Raw genomic sequence first — 21468 nt, 5'->3', positions numbered from 1 at the left:
ACCCATTGTGTGGAGTTGGGCTTAGTCCCGTCCATAAGGAAACCTCTGCTTGTCCCTCCCCCATCCGCCCCTGCACCTACCTCCCAGAACCCCGTCCTGGGCACTGGCTCCTTCCACCCCTGGACCCATCTGGGCTGGGCACTGTACTGCAAGTGAGTGGACTGTGCCTTTCTGGGGTATGTGCGGGTCAGCCATGCCCAGGAGCTCCTGGCCTGGTGGTGGGAGAGCCCTCTTATTGGGGAGTTAGATCCATATTAGTTTTGAGGTGTTTCCATAGAGGCGTGTCTCAGCCTCGTCCCCTGGACTGGTCACCTGCACCGACCTGCCTGGGTAGACGGGGGGTTTCATGAAGCTGTCACGTGGCTGTTCATGTTCCATGGCCAATTGTTCGCACCCTAATCCCGTACAGATGGCTGAGATCAGGTGTGGTCTCAGCTGTCCCCATCGTCGTCTCTGTGATCCCGGAGCTGGCTGTCTAGCCCCGCTGAGCCTGTTTCCCCAAGGGCAGTATGAAGAAGGGTGAGAGGATGTGCCGTCAGGGCCCAGAGTCTGACATGCACTTGTCCCATTCAGGAGTGCAGTTAGCTCTCCCTTGTCATGGTGCCTTTCCGAGTCCTCACAACAACTCTGTCATCCATTTGACAGATGGGGAAACTGAGGCACATAGTGGCAGCAGCATGTGCCCAGGGTTACTGGCCCCAGGGTCTTCACTTATAACTGCAGGCTCCCTCCTTGTCCTGTGGGTCCCTGGGGGGAAAGAAATGGGGACCTCTATTTCAGTGTCCTTTCACCAAAGAAGCCTGGAGTCCAGGACAGCCCCTGCTCCAGGAGCTTCTCACTGCCCATGCCTGCCCTGAGCTGCCAACCTTCAGGGGTCTTTCTTCCCACTGCCCAGCACATCAACCAGGGACTGCCTGGTCCTCAGACCAGGCCCAGCTCCATCCAGCTCCCATGGGCAGCACAGCTGTCCTGTTCTCTCTGCCTGTCCATTTTCTAGGACCCGTGGTGTCCTTGAACCCCCTGTCAAACCCTGGGGCATGTCTGCAGTTGGAGGCCTGAAGCAGCATAGGGGCTGGGAAAGGGAGTTCCAGTCCCACCTCCATAACCTCCCCAGGCCTCCACGCTAGGCCTCCAGCCTTGACCCACTGTGCAGGACTCCTGCTCCCTGCTGTGCATGGGGCCCAGCCTTTGGCAGAATGTCCTCTCCTGCCTCCTCCTCACCCTCCCCACTGTGTCATCCTGACCCAGGCTGAGGGTGGGAGCAGCTCTGGTCTAGCCCAGTCCAGCGCTGTGCTCCCTCCCTGCTTCTCGTCCTCTATCCTGATCACATGCTGGGGCCTGGTCCCTGGGGACTCCTGCCCACTGCTGACCCAGGGGCAGGCCTGCTGTGCTGACATGCCCCCATCTTCCCCAGGCCTGGTTTTTCTTGAGCTTTAAGAAGTAACTGGTGAGCTTTAGGGACCCGGCTGGCCCTCTGCCAGGCCCCACCAAGAATGAGAACGTTGTTGTATAAAATTGTAGCCGATTAATTTAAGACCTGCCAACTTCAGCTGTTCAGGGCTGGCTGGGGGTGCTCCCTGACTCCCCTGGCCTTCCCTAGAGGCCCTGCCTGCCAGCTGCTGCCCTTCCCACCAACAGAGGCAGCCCGTCCTCCTGGGCTGACCCCCCCAGAGCCCCAGTCCTGCATGTACCACTTTCCCCCCCACCCCAAGTAGCCACCAGGGACCACTGGACCCTGGCAGGAGTTCCCGTGGGTGGCCCCTGGTTTGAGTCAGCTCAGGTACTCAGAGTGGGTGTGGAGAGGCCCTGCCCTTTACTCCTGCCAGTGGGTGCCCTCCCTTCCCCACCCCAGCCTGGAGGCCTTCTTGGCCTCTCCGTTTCTGCAAAGCAGATGTGTGGGCTATAGGCTGGGATGGTCCTGGGTCACTCCCAGGCCAGCCTGGCCCTGGTACTGTGCTTGCTACAGGGCTCAGGGCTAGGCTGAGGGACACAGCCCTGTCTCTCTGGTGGCTGTGCCAGGGGGAAAGCGGGCCCCGTCTGCCTCAGCATTGGTTTTTCAAGAGAATCTGGAAATCCATATTTTGTGTGAGATCTCTTGTTGTTAAGCATTGGCAGCTAATGACACATTTTTAGAAAGCATTACAGGCCGACCCAAGGTTGCTGTGGGCTACCAGTTTATGACTATGGGGATCTGGGCTGTGGCATCACTGGCTTGCAGGGTGCTGGGCCTTGGGGTAGGACCCCAAGGGGCTGGGCTGTTTGGGAGTGTGGCTCGCAGGGAGGCCTGCCATGGTGAAGCTCCTTCCTGGGGGGGCCTTGGTTTTCATCCCCAGACACTGGGGGGCTGTGCCTCCTGGGGCTGTCGGGAGGCCCGAGGGAGGTTGACACTCTTTCCTGTGTGGCTACCCTTGTATAGAGGAGAAACAGGGCTGTGGCCGCTGCACCTGTACCCTGGCGCAGGGGCCTGGCCAGGCCACTGTCCCTGTGTACTCAGGCCTTGGCTGTGTCTGGCCCCTGGAGCTACCTGCTCTGACCTGACTTTGGCATCCCAGCTGTGCTGGCGGTTGCTGAGCACCTGCTGGGTGCTGCTCTGGGCCTAGGCTGCCAGTGGCGGGGAGACCTCTTACCTTCCAGTGGCCCTCATGGCTCTAGAAGCTTCCCTTGGGATGCTTCTTCCATTCCCCCCAGCACTCCCACTCCTCATAGGACACCGAAATTCAGAGTCCAGTAGTGTTTTCAAGACCCGTTGAGAGTGGCTGGTGGCCTCTTCTCAGGGTCCCTGCACCAGGACCTCTCTGTCTTGGGTGAAAGCCTGAGCCATGCATCCACCAGGGGTCCCTGCTCCGCGAGCCCAAGTCTGTGTAGAAGGTGGACTGGGGAGCCCCTGTGGGACTGGGGGCAGAATATTGGCCCTGAGAGAGATGCTGGGGGACGAGGCCCCTAACCCCCAACCCCCCCAACCCCCCAGCTGCGAGGAGTGTCACCACCTCCCGTTCTACTGCCTGTGGCCTCATGGATTTGCATCTCCTGTGTGTGGGGGGTGGATGCCCTTGACTCCTAGTGACCTGCTGTCTACAGACCCACAGAGGCTCCAAGGGGTGGCCTGCACCATTGGTGGCTGTGCGCTTGCAGACATTCTTGTGCTGAACCGTGAGCCCTGAGCACATGCAGGCAGCATCCTGTAGCACGGTGGGGGTGGGGGCAGGGAGGTCCCCAGCGTCCTGCATGCGGCTCGTGTATGGCCGACATCCACACTGAAATGGGATGTGCCCACAGGAAAGTACACAGCTGTGGCCATGCAGCCTGGAGCATGTCACACAAAGTGCAGCAGGCCCCCTGTCCCCTGGGAGGTCCCCTGTTCCCTAAGTTCACTTAAGTGGGTGACGTCCATCCTGAGGGCTGTTTTGCCGGTATGGGGGCTTTTCGCGGGTCATGCAGCCTGCCGTCTGCATCTTTCTTTCTCATTGCTGTCTGTGAGGTACAGCCCAGCTGCCCACTGCTGGTTGGTTCTGGGTTGTGACGACGGTGTGTGTTGCAGACACGCCCTCTCGGGGTCCTTCCTCTCTGGGCAGGTGCAGCGTTGTATCCCATGGGTCCGTGGTGGGCGGGGCTGCCGCACACGTGCTGTGGTGCAGGGCTGTGTTCTGTCGGCTTGCTCCCTGGGCGTGGGTCTGCTGGGCCCCTCTGATCTCTGGGCCCCGGATCTCAAGGGCTGCCTGTGCTGCCGTCTGCAGGGTCCAGTGTGGTCATGCTGGCAGAGTGGCTGATCTGCATCCGGCCGTTTATGGCAGGCCGCTGCGTGCTGCTGGGGTTCCCACCCCCAGAGAGTTGGTGGTGGAGAGTGGAGGGGTCCCAGCCGCCTGCTTCCTGTGCGTCTTAGTTGCTGTGCCTGAGGGGCCACGTGGGTGCCCTACCCCTGCCTGCCAAGGATGTGGTCCCTGGAACCTGTGGGTGGCATTGCGTGGTGTCCTAGGGATGTCTGTGTGTCACAGAGGACTTGCTACTCTTTTTCTGGTTCCCCTGGGCATGGCTGGCCATGGTGGGCGGCGCCAGAAGGGAACAGGGACCTCTCATTCCCCCACGGGTCTGTCTGTTGACATCCCAGCCCTTTGTCCCAGAGCCAGTGCCACACGAGCATTGCTTCTTTGCATCTGATGGCCAGCGGTTGCCCGGAGGCAGGCATGGAGGGTCCCGCCTCCATGTGGGGTCTGGCTCATCAGACCTTAGCTCTAGCAGGGGCACCCAGGCAACTTGAACAAGAATGATGCTCTTGGGGGCAGGCTGGCAGTGGCTGCCCTGTGCCCAGTCCTGTGTGTGCCTAGGTTTGGGGGTGGCCTCATGAGGGCCCCAGATTATTGTCTGCAATGCGTAGTTCCCCTCCCCATGGGCAGACAGGACCCCGACCCAGGACCCGCCTTCTCAGGCGTCAGGGTGTGAGAACTCCTGGCATCACAGCAAGTTGGGTACAGAGCCTGGAACAGCCCAGCTGGGGAATTTGCCAGGAGGGGCGTTCTGGAAGGAAGGAACAGCAGGGCCAAAGCTTGGAGGTGCTCCCGTGCTTGCGGACGTAGGAGAAGCGGCCTGTACTGCACTGACCGCCGCGTGCCCTGAGGTGGGTGTGTCTGTGGTGGGCAGCTCACTGGTGACCCTGTGGTGCTCGGCATCGTGGGGCAGGAGTCCAGGAGAAGCTTCCGAGGTCTGCCTGGGTAGGGGACGGAGCCAGAGGACTGGTGGCTTCAAGAAAGTCAAAGGGGCTTACATCTGTCTGCTCATGTTGGGGACCCAGTGGCTGGGAGTAGCGTGGGTGACATGGGTCATGGATGGGAAGGGCAGTGGATGGTTCTTGGGTTTGAGACAAGGGCATCAGCTGGACGGTCGCTGCTGCCGAGCACAGTCCCAGTCAGAGGTGTGTGAGGGAAGGCTGTGTGTTCTGTGTCGCCTTGTGGCCCAGCTTTGTGAGGCCGTCACGGCAGTGGGGCACATACCCCAGGGCAGCCGCTAGCCTTGGGGTCCCAGTTTCCAGGCAGCTTCCAAACAGCCTTTCCTCCCCTACTCTTGGCACTGTGAGCTTCTGTACTCTCACACAGCACCATGAGGCGGATTTCTGTCGGCAGAGGAGGAGACCGAAGGTCAAGGAGGACCGTTGTTTATGTTGGTTGGTGTCTGCTTTTCTCTGTGTTGAGGGCTAGGCTTGTAAAAGACAAGATTCCTCGGACCCTTCCCCCAGTCTCACCAGGTGTGTTTGGCCCAATTACAGCCATCGGGCCTCCTGCAAATCGTGTTTTAATTACCCAAGTACCGCCAAGAGGAAATTCTTAATTGCTTTTCCAGTATCAAATTTCTCCTGGCCTTTCTGAGAACGGTCCCAGGAAGGGGCCTGGAACCTGCCCCCAGCCAGAGGAGGGGGAAATCCTGTGGCAGCAGTGAGAGGGTGAGGAAGGGCCAGGAGCTGGTTCACCGGGCCCTCAGCCTCAGGCCCCTGACCAGGAAGGAGGAGAGAGGATGGGCTCCTTCAAGGAGAGAGTGAAAGAGGCTCCTGGCCCTCAAGCGGCCCCTCCCAGTACCGCTTTGCTGCCTAGGGGGCTGGGAACAGGCTTGACAGCTGTATGTACTGGAGGAGGGAGATGCCCGTGGGGTCCCAGCCCCGTAGGTGGCTCACTGGTTGCTGTCCCCCATCTTCTGCCTGTTGTATCACTTGGGGTCCTGTCCTACTGCTGCCTGGTTCGGTCAGTGAAGCCCCATTGCACAGATAGGGACAGGAGGGCTGTTATTCTGGGGTACCAGGGGAGGGAACTCTCTCCCCACCCTGGTTGGGGCCAAGCTGGGCAGCCCCCTGCCTCCGGGCGGCTAGGGCGCGTGCCGGCCTTGGCAAGCAGCCTACATGGCCCAGACATCCTCCCGGTGCCCCTGCCCGCCCTCAGCCCAGAGAATGGGCTCTTTGTTGGCTCTGGGCTGGACGGACAGCTGACCTGGCCGGGCCGCAGCAGTTGGCGAGAGCCACGCGGTGATGGGTGCGGGGGCAGCCAGCTGGGCCAGCCTGGGGCTTGGACCTCCAGAGCCAGGGGCTGCCCACCTGCCACCGGCTGCCTCTCCTTCGCCCTGCACAGGGCTCTCTTTGCAGGACTCCCCCCACCCCCGCCTCCGTGTGTCCTGGGCCCCCCGGGACCCGCTGGCCTGTCTGTGGGAAGGGGCAGGTGATGCCTCATGGTGGTGGTAGGTGTGTGGCCCACAGTGTTTGGGCCCTGGCACCAAGAGTTTGTTGGGGCGCTGACAGCTCAGAATGCAGGGGACTCTCTCATGTACAGAGGGGCAGGGGAAAACCCCGGGTTGGAGAAGTGGGTGGAGCCGGAGGGCTGGAGCAGAGGCTGGTTGGGGGTGGCTGTTTCCCCCTGGGTCAGAGCCAGGGCTGGGTGGGTGCTTGGGCCTGGTGCTGCCCAGCAGGCATGTCCTGGGAGACTGGACATCTCCCCTCCAGCCGTCTGGGCAGGGGGAGGAGGGGTCCTTTCTCGGCAGCTGTTGGGAAGGGCACCACAGCAGAGGGACAGAGCTGGGTTTGGGTCCTGAGGTTTTTCTGTGGTGGGATGTGGGAAGAAAGGTGGTCATGGCTAGTTGTGGAAGGTGCTAGTGGTCTTTGGGGCAAGGTTTGCTGAGCACAGAGGTGACAGCTGCAGATGGCAGGGCAGATACCAGGGGATGCTGGAAGTCTCCTGTGTGCTCTGCAAGCCCAGCTGCCCCAGGGTGGGCCATCCCCAGGTGGGTGGCCCTCGACTGGACAGCTGTGCGCCAGGGAGTGGCATCGGCGCGTGTGCTGCCGGCAGCATGTGTCCTGCTGTCCTGCCAGCCGCCTGGCCCTGTGCCCGCCCTGCACGCCCCTTCTCCCTAGAATGCCTTCCTGGCAGCGTGCTGCATCCCTCCCACTTTTGGAGCAGACTGTGTTCCCAGGTGCAGGTGGTGGCCCAGGGCCCTGGCTTCCTCTGGCAGGCCCTCACAAGTGTCAGTTTACCTGCCTGCACGACACAGGCCCTGCAGCCTGAAAACCAGCTGGGAACTAGCAGGCATATCCTGAGTGCTAGTCATTCATGGGTTGGACACCTTCCACCCCATCCGACTGTCACATGTGTGCATGCAGGGGCCCTGCTGAGCCTGGCCTGTGGCTACTCGGTGCACAGCATGGGGCCTGTCACCCACATCATATTCACCCACTGGCCTGCTGGCCCTGCCTCCCTGACACCCCCACTCACTCTGTGTCCTCCAGAAATGTCCTGTCTCCTTGGGGCCTGCCTATACATGTGTAAGGGCTGGGGCTGCCCAGTGCTGGGCAGGTGGGTGGACAGATGGATGCATGGTGGACGGACAGCTGAACGTGCCTGCTCCCCACCGCAGCTGTTGGGGGCCACCTGTCGGAGTCGGCACGCTGCCGGCCCAGGGGCGGGACGTTTCAGAGTCTGCGTCTGGCCTGCCTCCCCTCCTGCTTTCCCCAGGACTCTGGGGAGAAGGTGTGCTTTCTGCCTGCCCCCTTCCATGCCTCAGAGCTGGTATGCCCCCTGGGTGCGCCCTTCCCTAGAATGTTTCCCTTGTGCCCTCCTGGGTTGTGGGTGCCCCTTGATGTGATATCCAGGCCACCCATGCCCTCAGCCCTCAGCAGGGAGGGGGAAGGCAAGCCTGGCTGAGGGGGGTGGTCAGATTGAATACCATGCGGCCCCTGGTGGTCAGGGTGGGAGGCACTGGGACCCCCCGAGTGTCCCTGTTCAGCAGACACTTCTGAGCACCTCCCGCGTGCAAGGGGCTGAGCTCTGGTCAGGCGTGGCTGTCAAGGCCTCTGAGGCAGAAGTCCCAGGTATCCGGTTGTGAGGGGCCACACTGGGGCACTGGGGGGGTGCTGGGTGGAGGGTGCTGGGAGGCCTGGGCTTGGGCCTGGGCTTCTGGGCGGCTACAAGAGGCAGGGATGGGGCTCAGGCTCTGGAAAAATTCAGAGTCCTGATTTGAATCAGTTGAGTTGAGACTAGGTCTGGAGATTTGGGTCCTGCTGGTGCCCTGGCCTGCACCCCAGCCCTGCCCTGCCCTCCTGACCTTCTTGTCCTCTGCTTCCTGGCCATTGTCCAGGCTGGCCTTGCCAGGCCTGGGTGGGTGGCTGCTGGGGTTTGGGGATTGCCTTGGCGCCCAGCCACCCTGTGTCCCCTCTTGGCTCACTGGCTAGGTCCTTATTTCATTCTCAGAATAGCTCTGACGTGGGGAGTGGTGTCTGTCATCATTATTTCACAGGTAGGGAAACTGAGGCAGAGAGAGGGTCAGCGCCCCACCTCAGTTGCACAGCTGGGGTTGTCTGAGCTGGAGCTTGGGCCCAGGCAGTGTGGGTCCAGAGGCTGTACTCCTGGCCCCCCTGACCTCTCCCGTGGCTGATGTTGGCCTGGGCCTGCCACCTTGCGGAGCTGACTCTGGGCTCCCTGCGAGCAACAACTGCCCACTGGCTGCCCACCCCAGCAGGGCAGGAGTTCTGTGGGACCGGCTGGGTATAGGTTGGGGTCCTGTGCACGCCCACCCGCCAGGGCGCTGAGGCTGGGCTGCCGTGGACCCTCACCTGGCACCCCTTCTTCTGTAGGCCCCAAGCTACTTGGGCAGCTCCAGGCCCAGCCCATGGCTGCCTCCCCCTGCCCAGCTCAGGGCTCAGCTCTTCCGGGTCTGGTTTGACTTAAGCCTGCCTGCCTGGCCGGGAGGCAGCTGAGCGGATGTTGGGGGTGGCCTCGGGCTCTCAGGAATGCGGCCCTCCCCCTCTCCTGCAGCCGGCAGCCTCTGGCCCAGAGACACAGCGCCCCACCCTGGCTGGCCGCCCCGAGCCAGCATGGAGCCGGGGTGTTCGCTGCCTCCGCGGCCCACCCCAGCTGGTGAGACCTGCCCTGTCCTGTCAGTCTGGGGGCTCAAAGAAGGGGTGCTGGGCTGAGCCCCAGCCTGAGCCCTGGCCCCAGGCGGAGGCGGAGGGGTGGGCTGGCCACTTGGTTACAGCTGGAGAGGGTGGGCCTGGCTGAGCAGGGCCGGCTACTCTGTGCCCTGGGAGCTTGCCCAGGACCGGCTGGGCTAGGCAGACACCGCCCCATGGGGCCCATCTCTGGAAAGCCCCCTGGGTCTCTCTGTTAATTAAATACATTTGTTTGGTAAAAGCAACTAAAAATACTTGCAGCATTGCGAGCTGCAGAGAAGAGCTGGCTAATTAACGCCCCGTTTGTTTGGGATCTGGAATATATTTCCATGCCGATGAGATGTCTGCCCTCCTGCCTCCTTGCGGGGGTGTACCCCACTCCGGGACCATGGCTTGGCCCCTCACTCCTATGCTGCTTCCCTGCCCCGGAGTCTCCCGGTTTTACTTCTCCGTCAGCCACACTGGACATCTCCTTTCACCTAAGGCCCCTGCTGCCTCGTCATTCCTTCCCACCCCCTGCACAAACCTCTCTTCCTCCAGGGCACCCAGCCTGGCCCCAGGGGCTCCTGCTGCCTTTGTGCTGGGCTTGGCTCTACAGCTGGTGATGGGTGGTGGTGGGTCATGGTTGTCCCCAGGCCCTCTGTTGACTGGTGAAGGGGCTAGGGTCAGGACCCACCTACCGGGCCACAGTTTGCCTGCATAGCCTCCTTGGGGTGGGTGGAGGCCTCGGCCTGGTTCTTGCAGGGCTGGGGGGGAGGGGGGGGTCAGCCGGGGCAGGGGCTCCAGACCCTTGTCCTTAAGTAGGCGTGGGGCTGGGGCGGAAAGGCATTGGCACAGCCCCACTTAGGCCCTTGCTGCCCCAGATCCTGGTGGACCTGGCGAACCCTGGTGGCCGGCCAGCCCTGGCGTATGAGAGTGTGGTGGCCCAAGAAAGCAGCCCCATCCTGCGTGACCTGGTCCTCAGCCCTGACCGCCAGTATCTCTATGCTATGACAGAAAAGCAGGTAAGTGACCCACTGCTGGACACATCAGGTGGGTTTGGGTGGGGGGGCTACCCTCAAGGAGCTGGGCATGGCTGTCATTGGCCCTCTCTGTCCACACTGGCTCCAGATTTGGCCCAGTCAGGCTTGGAATTCCTCCCTGAAGAGTTGCATGTTCACAGGAACAGATATTTGAATAAGCTTTATCAGAGTAGTGATGTCATTCGAGGGCTGAGAATATACACCTGGGGCTCCGAGTTCTTGGGCTAAGGCCCTGCCCAGCCTAGCCCTGGCCCCATCTGCCCAATGAGGCCTTCAGGCAGCTGTCTCCATGGGGTTGGTGCCTGGCCTGGCCCTGCTCGTCAAGGCCATCCATTTGTGTTCCTGGCCTAGCCTGCTTGGAGCCAGCCTCTGCCCTTCTCAACCTGGTGACCCCATGATAGCCAAGAGGGTGAGCAGGTGGGACAGGTGAGGATGGGTTTGGTGAGGCCAGGCCTCCCTTCTTGGCCAGCTCTTGTTTCTCCTCTGCCCCTCTCCCAGCCATCAGGTTATTCCACCTCTCGGAGGATCTCAGGGCCAAGCAGGCGAGGTGAGGGTTAGCAGGGCCCAGCCTGCGTCTGCGCTTAGGATTGGGGCTCACAAGCCCACGCTCCCATGGGGAACTCGGAGTCCAGACAGATGGGAGGAGTAACTCTGGCTGGAACTGTCAGTTCTCCTATGGGTAGCTCACCTGCACCGGCTTATTGCCTCCTGGCCACTGCCTCCCAGGGCAGAGACCCGGCCTGTTTGGCCTGATTTGGCCAAGTCAGGGTCATGGGACCAGCCTTGAATAGACCATGCTGGAGAAAGGCCAGAGATGGGGGCTCCCCTCATACATGGGAACAGGGCCGGCTTCAGGGAACACACGGTGGTGAGGAGGTGAGGCTGGCAGGGGTCTCTGGACCTGATGCTGAGGTTCCCATCCTGCCAGGTGACTCGGGTGCCTGTGGAGAGCTGTGTGCAGTATACGTCATGCGAGCTGTGCCTGGGCTCACGGGACCCCCATTGCGGCTGGTGTGTCCTGCATAGCATGTGAGTCTGGATGGGGTGCAGGGGTGGACTGGAGGGCCCTGACACCCCTGCCTAGCAGTCTCTGACCTGGGAAAGCCCCACATGACCTCACCGTGCGCATTGGGCAGTCACAGCTCCCCTTTGAGCGCCTCTGGTCTTCCCTGGGCGAGGTGCTCTGCATTTGGCAGTTTCCCTGGACTGGCTAAGTGATGGCCAGCCCACTTTCACCCCAGTAAAGATGGGGTAGAGAGTAAAGCTGCTGGGCTCCCCCAAGCGTGGGTGACGATGAGCCCACTGAGCCTTGGCTGGCGGGCTCGGGAAGCCCTCTGGCTGCCTCCCCTGTGCCCAGCCGCGGCGCCCTCTGCCCACAGCTGCTCCCGGCAGGACGCCTGTGAGCGGGCTGACGAGCCCCAGCACTTCACCTCGGACCTGCTGCAGTGCGTGCAGCTGACAGTGCAGCCTCGCAACGTGTCGGTCACCATGTCTCAGGTTCCGGTGAGCACACCTGCCCGGGTGCGGGGGCGGGTGGGGGTGACCGGCGGAGGGGGGCCGCGGGTGCCTGCTCACCGAGGCCTCCTGTTGTGGGGGCCCCAGCTTGTGCTGCAGGCCTGGAACGTGCCTGACCTCTCTGCTGGCGTCAACTGCTCCTTCGAGGATTTCACCGAGTCCGAGAGCATCCTGGAGGATGGTCGGATCCACTGCCACTCGCCCTCCGCGAGGGAGGTGGCACCCATCACGCAAGGCCAGGGTGAATGCCGCTGTGGGCTGGGGCCAGGGCAGCTCCTGGAGCTGTCCTATGGGTCAGGGAATGGGTGTCACACATTCCTGTAGGGTGGCAGGGGAAGGAGCAGATGCCTGCTCTGGGGACAGGGACCACAGGTGCCTGCCCAGTGTGTTGAGAGGCCCTCGGGGTCTGAGGGGCGTGGGTGTGGCGAGGGGCTGTGCACGTGGTGGCGGGGAAGGTCCCTGGTGAGGCCTGTCCCTGTTCTGGGCCTGCCGTGCCAGGTTCCGTGGCCCCGGGTGATCCTGGTGACACGGGCCTGTGCTGCTTCTGCAGGAGACCAGCGGGTGGTCAAGCTTTACCTGAAGTCCAAGGAGACGGGCAAGAAGTTTGCGTCCGTGGACTTCGTCTTCTACAACTGCAGCGTCCACCAGTCGTGAGTGTCCGGGCCCTCCTGCCCCGACGCTCCCAGCAGGACAGGGCATGGCACCGTGCGGCCAAGTGCTTAGGGTGGGAGCCGCTCCCCCAGCACACAGGCCTGACGGAGAGAAGCCCGGGGCCGGGGCTTCAGAGAGGGCAAGCTAAGGGAGTGAGGGGCACGAGTCTAACGAGGAGAGCCTTCCCAGCCTCCTGCAAGCTGCTGAGGTGTGGGCAGTGGCCTGCTGAGGGAAGCTGCTTTGTCACCATGAGGGAGATGGCCAAGCCATGGGCGGGGCCGGCCGCTCAGGAACACGGGGGTCCGTGTTCAGGAACAGGTAGAGGCCCAGGTCAGGAACACATAGGGGTCCAGGTCATCTCTGGTGGTGGTGGATAGCAGCCCCTGGAGGTGGGGCTGGGGGCATGGAGAGCTGGGAGTGGGAGCTCTCCCTGCTGCTGCCCTGGTGTGCTTGTCTTGGGGCATCAGAGGAAGAATGGGGGAAGCACCTGACCTGCTGTGCGTCCCACCATAAGCTGGGGCCCTGGGCCCGGCCCCGAGCCTGACCTGGAGGGGAGCCAGCCTGGAAGGCCAGCAAGGGGGGTGGGGGGGTGGGAGGCCCACACAGGTATGGTTCAGCCGCGGAGCTGGAGGCAGCTGGTTTTCACCAGGCCTTCGTTTGTTAACTTGCAGACTGACTGACTGGGTGCCCACAGAGGGCCTGGGGGGGTCGGTTGGTATTAGCCAGCTTCACATCTCTGCCTAGCTGGGCTGGGATTTTTGGAGCAGAGGGCAGAACTTCAGAGCCAGAGGGGTGGAGGGCCTCTGGAGAAGCGGGGTGGCCGGCGGGTTGGAAAGTCCCTGGGAGAAGGCAGAGGTGGTTTTCTCCAGGGGAAGCGGTGCCACAGGAGCTGTGGAGATGACAGAGTGCCAGCCATAGGAGGTTGCGCAGGATGGAGCGCAGCAAGGGCCCTGTCCAGGCCCTGGGGACATGAAGGAGTGAAGCAGCCAAGCTTCTGCCACGTGGGGTGCACATTCTGTCTACAATGACTCTGCGGGGCCCTGCAGCGATGGCTTACCTCCTAAGTTCATTGAAATTGGAATTTAAAATGCAGTTCCATGTCTGCAGCGACACTTTTTGCAGCACTGATTGTCATGTGTGGCTTGGCGTGGCCAGTGGTCACCTCAGTGGACACCACAGGTTTTAGACGTTTGTTATTGGGAAGGTTCCATCAGAAGACACTGGGGCGGACTGTCAGGTGTTCAGTCTGGAAGGAAAGCAGCGAAGAGGGCAGGAAGCACTGGGCGGGCCTCTCTGAGCAGGCGAGGAGCAGCCAGTGCAAAGGCCCTGAGGTGCACTGTCATCTGCTGCTGAAGAAATAGCAGGGAGCTAGTGCGGCCCCATGTGGCTGCTGGGTGGAGGCACAAGCCGCCCCAGTTTCACCGCCCTGCCCTCTCCCTGCAGCTGCCTATCCTGTGTCAATGGCTCCTTCCCCTGCCACTGGTGCAAATACCGCCACGTGTGCACACACAACGCCGCCGACTGTGCCTTTATAGAGGGCCGTGTCAATGTGTCTGAGGTAAGGCCATCCCGGAGAGCTGGGGGTTTCGCAGCTCGAGAGCTCGAGAGCTCCCATGGGTGGCGGGGATGCTGACCTAATGGCCTGTGCTGTTAGGAACATTCTTCGAGGCTGTGTTGACCTGAGGCCAGCCAGTTGTGTTTGTGGGTGGTCACTGGATCTGCTCTGTAGCCCTCAGGGAAGGCCTCAGACCAGGGCCTCTAGTTGGGGGCTGCAGACCAAAGGGATGCCCAAGGGACGACGCAGGGAGGGGACGGTCCACCCAGTGCGATGGGAGCCTGGAGCGTGAGGTGCCTGGCTGGCTGGTGTGAAAGTCCCGGTGCCCAGCATCGTGTGGATGAGGGAGCCCATCAGACTGACTGGCAGGGCAGCTGGTTGGTTCTTGGAGTCATTTGAGTTACTGCGTAGTAATTGATAGTAATTAGGTAGTACTTACTGTGGGGCCTGGGCAAGGCTCTGACTTTATTGATGAACAGCCAGGCTACTTTTCCTAGAACCCGAGGCTCTCAGAACCAGGACCGGCCGACCCAGGCACCTGCCAGGCAGGGAGTGGGGATGCAGGGCTCCCCAGGTGCAGCCTGAGGGCACAGAGCTGGGCCTGGAAGCCAGGACCCTTGCTTTTGCAGTAGACGGCAGGCCTGTCGGCTGAACTGGGCAGGAGGGTGTAGGTCCTGCTGGCTGTGGGGCATGGGGGAGCAGAGGACATACCATTCCTCACAGAGCCTCCCCTGGCCAGCTTCCACTGTCACCCTCTGGACCTTTGTCCACTCCCTGGTGTAACACTGCACATCACGGGACAGGGTGGCAGTCGGGGGCAGGTGAGGGATAGGCAGGGACCTTGGGCATTTGGGTGGGGGGTGGTGTCTGTGTGAGCAGGTGGTGTGAGAGCCAGGTTGTGGGGATGGATAGTGGGCTTCCCTGGGAGTGTGGCTCACGTGAGGATCTGGGCAAAGGCGTCATGAAGGTGGGCAGGGGCTGTGGGGCAGCAGGAAGCTGCTTAGTGACCCCAGGGTCTGGGGACTTCAGGGAGGCTATTGTGGGCCTCAGTGGAACAGCATGCGAGGACCCTCCTGTGGGATTTGCACGTTCAGTGTTGGGCTGTGGGTGGTCCTGGGGTCCAGGGAGGTTGGGGAAGGGACTCATCCCACAGATATGCCCTCTTCAGCTGTAGTCCCAGGTTTTATGGGGACTTTACTAAGGAGTGGGACACAGGCCCAAACTTGACCAGTCCCATTGCTCAGAAGGCCTTGAACTCCTCACCCTCAGGCTTTCTTCTTCCCATCTCTGGTTTTGGTTTGGATCTTGTGGGGTGGCCTCTTAGGAGCTTGGTGCCAAGGCATAGCCTCAGCCAGACTCCAGCCTGACATGGGCACAGAGGCCACACCCCGAGAGAGAGCGATCGGGGCCTCCTGGGGAGCAGAGATGCTGTCTGTAGAGGGAGGTATGGGGCTGAGGGGCGACAGGAGCCAAGTCCTGGTGGCCGGAAGGAGGCAGCACTGCTGGGGGTCTGGGAGCTGCAGCGGGGGGCTGGGGAGGCAGCAGGAGGGTCCCTGGGCGTGGGGGCTGGCCGGGGTACCTCTTCGAGGGCCAGGGAAGCGTTGGTGGAGGTGTGCGCAGCTGAACATGCGGACGGTGGCTCTACGTGCAAGTCCTCATCGCCCGCTTCTCCCCGGGGGGAGCACCCCTACACACCCGGCAGCTAGCAGTCAGCCTGCCTGGCTGTGCCCTGCCACGGCCCAGGCGCCCTCCTCAGGCCCCCACAACCGTGGTAGAGCCAGCCCCGGGCCTGGGCCCTCCTGGGGAGCTGGCACAGGGCTTGGGGATTGCGGCCTGTTTTCAGCATCTCTATTTAAAGCCCAGCTCAGCGTAGTTCCCGCGGGGCCTTCTCCTCCGACGGCTGCTGCGGGCCGTGCTGCAAGGGAGCTGGGCCATTGCATCAGTCATTGTTGCCGAGATGCTGGCCCTGGGGGCCCGGGCTGTTTTCCTGCCCAGCTCTGGCTATTTTTACCTGCTCCCTGGGCCCCCAGCTGAGAGCTCCCAGCCCCAAGCGCCCTAGTCGCTCAGCTGCTTCTACCACAAGGGCCTTTTCAGCTGTGGGCCAGATGGGACCCCCTCGGTGGCTGAACGGCAGGGTCCTAGAGCTCCGCAAGGGCACTTGGGTGCACAGGGGAGAGGCCACAGCCCGGTGGGCGCAGAACCCAGGCCTCCCGCCTCCAGCCCAGCTGGCTCTTTCTGAGGTCCTCAGTCTACCAGCGTGTGCTCTGTGCACAGACGGGTTGGGGCCACGGGTAGGGCGCGCTTTGCTCCTGGCGCCCAGCCCTTCAGCCGAAGCCTTGTTGCCCTCAGGACTGTCCGCAGATCCTGCCCTCCACCCAGATCTACGTGCCGGTGGGCGTGGTGAAGCCCATCACGCTGGCCGCTCGCAACCTGCCGCAGCCACAGTCGGGCCAGCGTGGGTACGAGTGCCTCTTCCATATCCCGGGGAGCCCGGCGCGCGTCACTGCCCTGCGCTTCAACAGCTCCAGCCTACAGTGCCAGAACTCCTCGGTGAGGCAGGGGGGCTGCTGGGGACCCCGCATGCTCCACGGAGCTGGTCACCCTTGCAGCCTTAGGACCCGGGTTCTGCTCCTAGCACAGAGACAGGGCACAGGCAGGTGTGCCGGACATGGCTCAGAAGGCATCCTCCGGCGTGCCGGGGCGTGTGGGTGAGAAGGCCGCAGGGGGTGATGTGCCAAGAGCCACCCAGACATCTGGTGGGAGCACATCATAGACATGGGAGAGGGTGAGTTAGACAAACGCTGTGGGATATGGCGAGGAGGCCAGGCTAGTGGGTGGGACACACGCGTTCCAGCTTCACCCATGATTCCAGGAGGGCCAAAGTCAGGGCTATGGGCCCAGGCGCTCAGCCTTTCTGGTGGCCAGACCCAGAAACCGTTCGCCGTGGCTGGCGTGGTACGTGGTAGTTGGCAGTGTTGCCCGAGGGCCAGGGAGCAGCCACGTTTGGAGTCTAGAATCTGATAGGGTAACAGTTCAAAAGCCTTTAGTCAAGTCCAGTGAGTTTAGTGACCGTGATCGTTGCAGACACCCATTCTTCCCTGGTGGATGGAGGGAGTGCTGTCAAGCTGGTGGTCCTAACACCGGGCTCGAGCTCTCCCCTGGTGGGCTCTGTGATGGCTGGCAGGCCTTGGTTTCCCCTTTGTTCAAGAAGGGAATCGTCAGGAGAGAATCCCAGGGGAGGCCTCTCAGAGGTTTGGCCTCCTGCCTATGGTGGTGGGTCCTTGGCCAGCGCCTTGCGTGTCCAACGGAGTGGACTGGGGGTCCCAGCAGCCTCCCAGGGCAGGTCAGCCACTTGGCCAGGCCCTTGTGGCCTGTACCGGGCTGGAGAGGTCCCTACACCTTCCACCTGTCCTGTCCTTCCCATCCTGTCACCTCACTCTGTCGTGCCCTCCAAGTGCTTCTCTCTGGCTCCCGTGGCCTGGCTACTCCCACCCTCTCCTTGCTCTCTGGCTGTCTGTCCATGTCTCTGCTGCCCTGTTTCTCTGCCGTCCCCGAGCCTCTGTCCCCCTATCCTGCACTCCCCCCACCCCCCGGCCCACATTTGTCTTTCCTGTGACTGTATTGAAAGGGAAAAGGGAGTACCAGGGAATTTGATAGGATCCAATTAAATTCCTGCAGATAAAATAGTGATGAATTGCTCTGGGATGGAGTGGAGGTCCTCAGCTGCAGAAAGTGGGACACAGCTGGGAGTGCTGGGCCCTGGGCTCCCTGGGGGAGGGGTATTGTCCCCAAGCCCAGCCCAGCCTGGAGGGTGGAAGGGCAGAGCCTTCCCTGATGCTGCTTCCTTCCAGTCTATGCCCAGGACTCAGGGGCACACATCTTACACCTTAGGGCAGTCCTGGTGTCAGGATTACTGAATCCATTCAGCAGACAAAGAAACAGGTCCCTAGAGAATCCCTGAGAAATTGCCAAGGGTGCCAGCTGGGACGTTCTGGTGCCCTGCTGGGGCAGACCACAGGAGGAAGCGGGGGGGGGTCACCCTGGAGGGTGTGCCTCATGGGACTGCTGGGGATGGGCTTGCCTGGAGAGTGGGGATTCCGGCCACCAGGAAGGAAGCCCTGTGTGTGTGTGTGTGTGTGTGTGTGTGTGTGTGTGTGTGTGTGTGTGTGTGTGTTTGGGAGAGGGTGGTAGGCCGAGGCAGAACTGGGTGTGACAGCCTAGCCATCTCACTGGCTGGAGGGTGGGCCGCTCTGTGGGATTTCCGGCTCCAGGTTGGAAATGCCATTTTGGACGGGCAGAGCCTCCTCACTGTCCTGCCAAGCCCGCTCCCGGGGGCCAGTCCCAGAGGTAGCCAGGAGGGGCTGCAGGCCCTGACCCGCTACCCTGGGCAGTGGCCTGCAACCCCAGAGTCTCGGCGGTGCATGGGACCTGACCACCCTGCCACCCACTGCCCACAGTACTCCTATGAGGGCAGTGATGTCAGTGACCTGCCCGTGAACCTGTCGGTGGTGTGGAACGGCAACTTTGTCATCGACAACCCTCAGAACATCCAGGGTGAGCTGGGCAGGGTGCCTGGGGTTGGGGGGGCCGAGGGCGGGCCGAGCTGACCGCGTCCCTCCCCACAGCCCACCTGTACAAGTGCCCTGCCCTGCGGGAGAGCTGTGGCCTGTGCCTCAAGGCCGACCCGCGCTTCGAGTGCGGCTGGTGTGTGGCCGAGCGCCGCTGCTCCCTGCGCCCCCACTGCCCCGCCGACTCCCCGGCCGCCTGGATGCATGCCCGCCACGGCAGCAGCCGCTGCACCGACCCCAAGATCCTTAAGGTAGACTGCCCCCCGGCACCCGCCCCCCGGCCGCCTCCCCTCCCTGCCCTGCTCAGCCCACTGCGGACCGCACCGGTGTCCCAGCCCCGGCCTCTCCGCAGCTGTTCCCCGAGACAGGCCCGCGGCAGGGAGGCACGCGGCTCACCATCACGGGCGAGAACCTGGGCCTGCGCTTTGAGGACGTGCGGCTGGGCGTGCGTGTGGGCAAGGTGCTGTGCAGCCCCGTGGAGAGCGAGTACATCAGTGCCGAGCAGTGAGTGTGGCCCTGGCGGGCGGGCAGGGGCGCCCCGACACCCGGGCTGGACCCCGCAGCCCACTGAGGCCCCTTGGCGCCCTGCAGGATCGTCTGTGAGATTGGGGACGCCAGCACAGTGCGAGCTCACGATGCCCTGGTGGAGGTGTGCGTGCGAGACTGTTCCCCCCACTACCGGGCCTTGTCACCCAAGCGCTTCACCTTCGTGGTAAGCCCCCCTCCCGGTGGCTTAGGGGGAGCTGTGCAGGGCTGGATTGAGCTCCTGGTCCTCTGTGGGTCCCCTCATCCAGCGACACCTCTGTTCTGGTCTCCCCTCTCCTCCTTGTCTCCAGACCCAACTCCAGGTCCCTCCTGCACACTTTGGGCCCTGCCTGTGGGCTTCGTGTGAGAGCCCGTGTGCACACAGGGCCTGGGGCACGGCTGGAGGTGCAAGCAGGCCTCTGGCCTGAAGGGCAGGCTTTTCCTGCTGCTCAAGCAAGTCCCTTCTTCCTCTAGACTCCAACCTTCTACCGGGTGAGCCCTGCGCGAGGGCCTCTTTCGGGGGGCACCTGGATTGGCATCGAGGGCAGCCACCTGAATGCGGGCAGTGATGTGGCTGTGTCTGTTGGTGGCCGGCCCTGCTCCTTCTCCTGGTATGGGGTGCACATGGGGCGTGGGGGACCAGGGCAAGGCATACCTTCCCTGGGTGCTGGTTGGTTCAGATGGCTGCACGCCCCCTCCTGTTGCCCAGGAAACAAGGGGGGGTGTGGAGAGCCTGGCTGGGGTAATCACTATGGAAACCAGAGGCGGAGAGTGTTACTATGGAGACAGGCTACCTCCTAGAGTGGGAAGGGCAGGGTGGGCAGGGTTGTGGGTGGGCGGGGCCTAGACCTGAGGGGCGGGCACAACTGCCCTGTTTTAGGGTGAGGGGGATCCCTTGGGAACACAAGTATTTTAAAAAAATTCTTAAGAGAGTAAAAAGAAATCTTGACAAAAGCCTTGAGGCTTGAAGTGGATAATTTTAGATTAGAGATGATAATGGAACGGCCCTTTAAATATTTTCCTGTGGTAATTATCCGCTATCAGACTAATTATTGGTGTTTGCAGCCTTGCTGCAGGAGCGGGTCTGGCGGCTGTGGGGCCTCCACTGTGCTGAAGGAGCTGAGGGGACAGGGACCCAGGTGCAAGCGGTGACTGGCTGATGCTCGCTGGGGGTGACCAAGTACCCCCTCCACCCTGGCCAGTTCATTCTGCCTTCTCACGGCCCAGGCTTGGGTTGGCTCTGTTTTCAGATCAGGAGACAGAATGGGGCGAGAGGGGCAGAGAGCATGTGCCTCACGTGCCTTCGTGAGAGTTCGTGCTGAGCGTGGCCCTCTGGGAGATACACACTTACCTCCTCGGAAGGGCTGACGGGAAAGTGGCTGTAATGGTCATTGGCTATGTGGAGTGGGTTCCGTTGGGGCTCCATCTTATAGGTGGGCAGGTGAGGCCTGGGGAGGTCCAGTAACTTGCCCACACGCCTGTCTGTGATGGAGCCTAGACACTTAGCCTACCTCGTGAGCGAGTCCCAGCACCTGTGTCCTCACTGTGCCCCCGGCCTCTCTAGGAGGACTTCCAGAGAGATCCGGTGTCTGACTCCCCCTGGGCAGAGCCCTGGCAGCGCCCCCATCGTCATCAATATCAACCGTGCTCAGCTTACCAACCCAGAGGTGAAGTACAACTACACAGAGGACCCTACCATCCTGAAGATTGACCCCGAGTGGAGCATCAACAGGTGGGTGTCCCCCAGCCCGCCCTGAGCCCCGGCGACCCCGTCTGCCCTGTGTGGCGCCTGCCGCGGGTAGGGCTCCTGCACCCGCCTCTCTTTCTGCTTCTCAACACTGGCCGGGCGTGGGAGGAGAATCAGAACGGGTGTGTGGAGACCCACAGCACTACCGTGCCCTGGATGCAACAACCCGGTTTCGTGCCAGTCATGGAAACAGATTGCCCTCAAAATTCTGTGATGCTGAGTTCTTCAGAAAGATCAAATGAACACAAGGTGCCCAGAGTCACGGCTCTCAGGATGATGGACCGTGTCCACCTTGAGACGTGGTTGGTGCCACCGGAGGTCCGGTGCACAGGGGTTTTAACCTGTCAGCTGTCTTTGGGGGAGCCGACTGGCGTGTCTGGCCCTACCTGTGTGTGCTGGGCCTGGGCAGAGCTTCCCCCCATGACCTCTTACCTCATCTTCCAGCGGAGGGACCCTCCTAACGGTCACGGGCACCAACCTGGCCACTGTCCGTGAACCCCGCATCAGGGCCAAGTATGGAGGCGTTGAGAGGGAGAACGTGAGTCCTCGCGGGATCCCTAGCAGGGTGTGCCACTGCGGGGAGGCAGGGACCCCAGGAAAGGAAGGTGGGGGCCCCCACGTGCAGGCAAGGATGCATGCAACCCCTCAGCCTTGCTGGGCCTGACTCCGTGTGGGGAGCAGCCGGCCCAGCGTCCACGCCTGCGTCCCCAGAGCTGCCTGGTGTACAACGACACCACCATGGTGTGCCGGGCCCCGTCGGTGGACAACCCTACGCGCAGCCCGCCGGAGCTGGGGGAGCGGCCGGACGAGCTGGGCTTTGTCATGGACGACGTGCGTGCCCTGCTGGTCCTCAACACCTCCTCTTTCCTCTATTACCCGGACCCTGTGCTGGAGCCGCTGAGTCCCACTGGCCTCCTGGAGCTGAAACCCAGCTCCCCGCTCATCCTCAAGGTGGGCCGCCGTGAGCCGGG

General features: G+C 62.3%; 1 protein-coding gene across 1 annotated transcript in view; it reads left to right on the top strand.

Moving 5' to 3' along the window:
- PLXNA1 (plexin A1) overlaps positions 1–21468 on the top strand; it is a 38012-nt gene that overhangs the window by 5441 nt on the left and 11103 nt on the right. The window contains exons 3-17 of the mRNA XM_034657257.1: positions 9778–9918; positions 10865–10965; positions 11316–11439; positions 11539–11692; positions 12002–12101; positions 13546–13660; positions 16007–16207; positions 18115–18211; positions 18283–18476; positions 18578–18729; positions 18817–18937; positions 19225–19361; positions 20315–20482; positions 20942–21035; positions 21209–21448. Coding sequence (XP_034513148.1) covers positions 9778–9918; positions 10865–10965; positions 11316–11439; positions 11539–11692; positions 12002–12101; positions 13546–13660; positions 16007–16207; positions 18115–18211; positions 18283–18476; positions 18578–18729; positions 18817–18937; positions 19225–19361; positions 20315–20482; positions 20942–21035; positions 21209–21448 — 2139 coding nt within the window. The remainder of the gene's footprint in view (positions 1–9777; positions 9919–10864; positions 10966–11315; positions 11440–11538; positions 11693–12001; positions 12102–13545; positions 13661–16006; positions 16208–18114; positions 18212–18282; positions 18477–18577; positions 18730–18816; positions 18938–19224; positions 19362–20314; positions 20483–20941; positions 21036–21208; positions 21449–21468) is intronic.

Source organism: Ailuropoda melanoleuca, chromosome 4 (assembly GCF_002007445.2).
Source record: "Ailuropoda melanoleuca isolate Jingjing chromosome 4, ASM200744v2, whole genome shotgun sequence".
In the NCBI taxonomy this organism is placed as follows: Eukaryota; Metazoa; Chordata; class Mammalia; order Carnivora; family Ursidae; genus Ailuropoda; species Ailuropoda melanoleuca.
The sequence above is the reverse complement of the archived record's forward strand: the minus strand, read 5'-3'. Positions and strand labels throughout refer to the sequence as shown.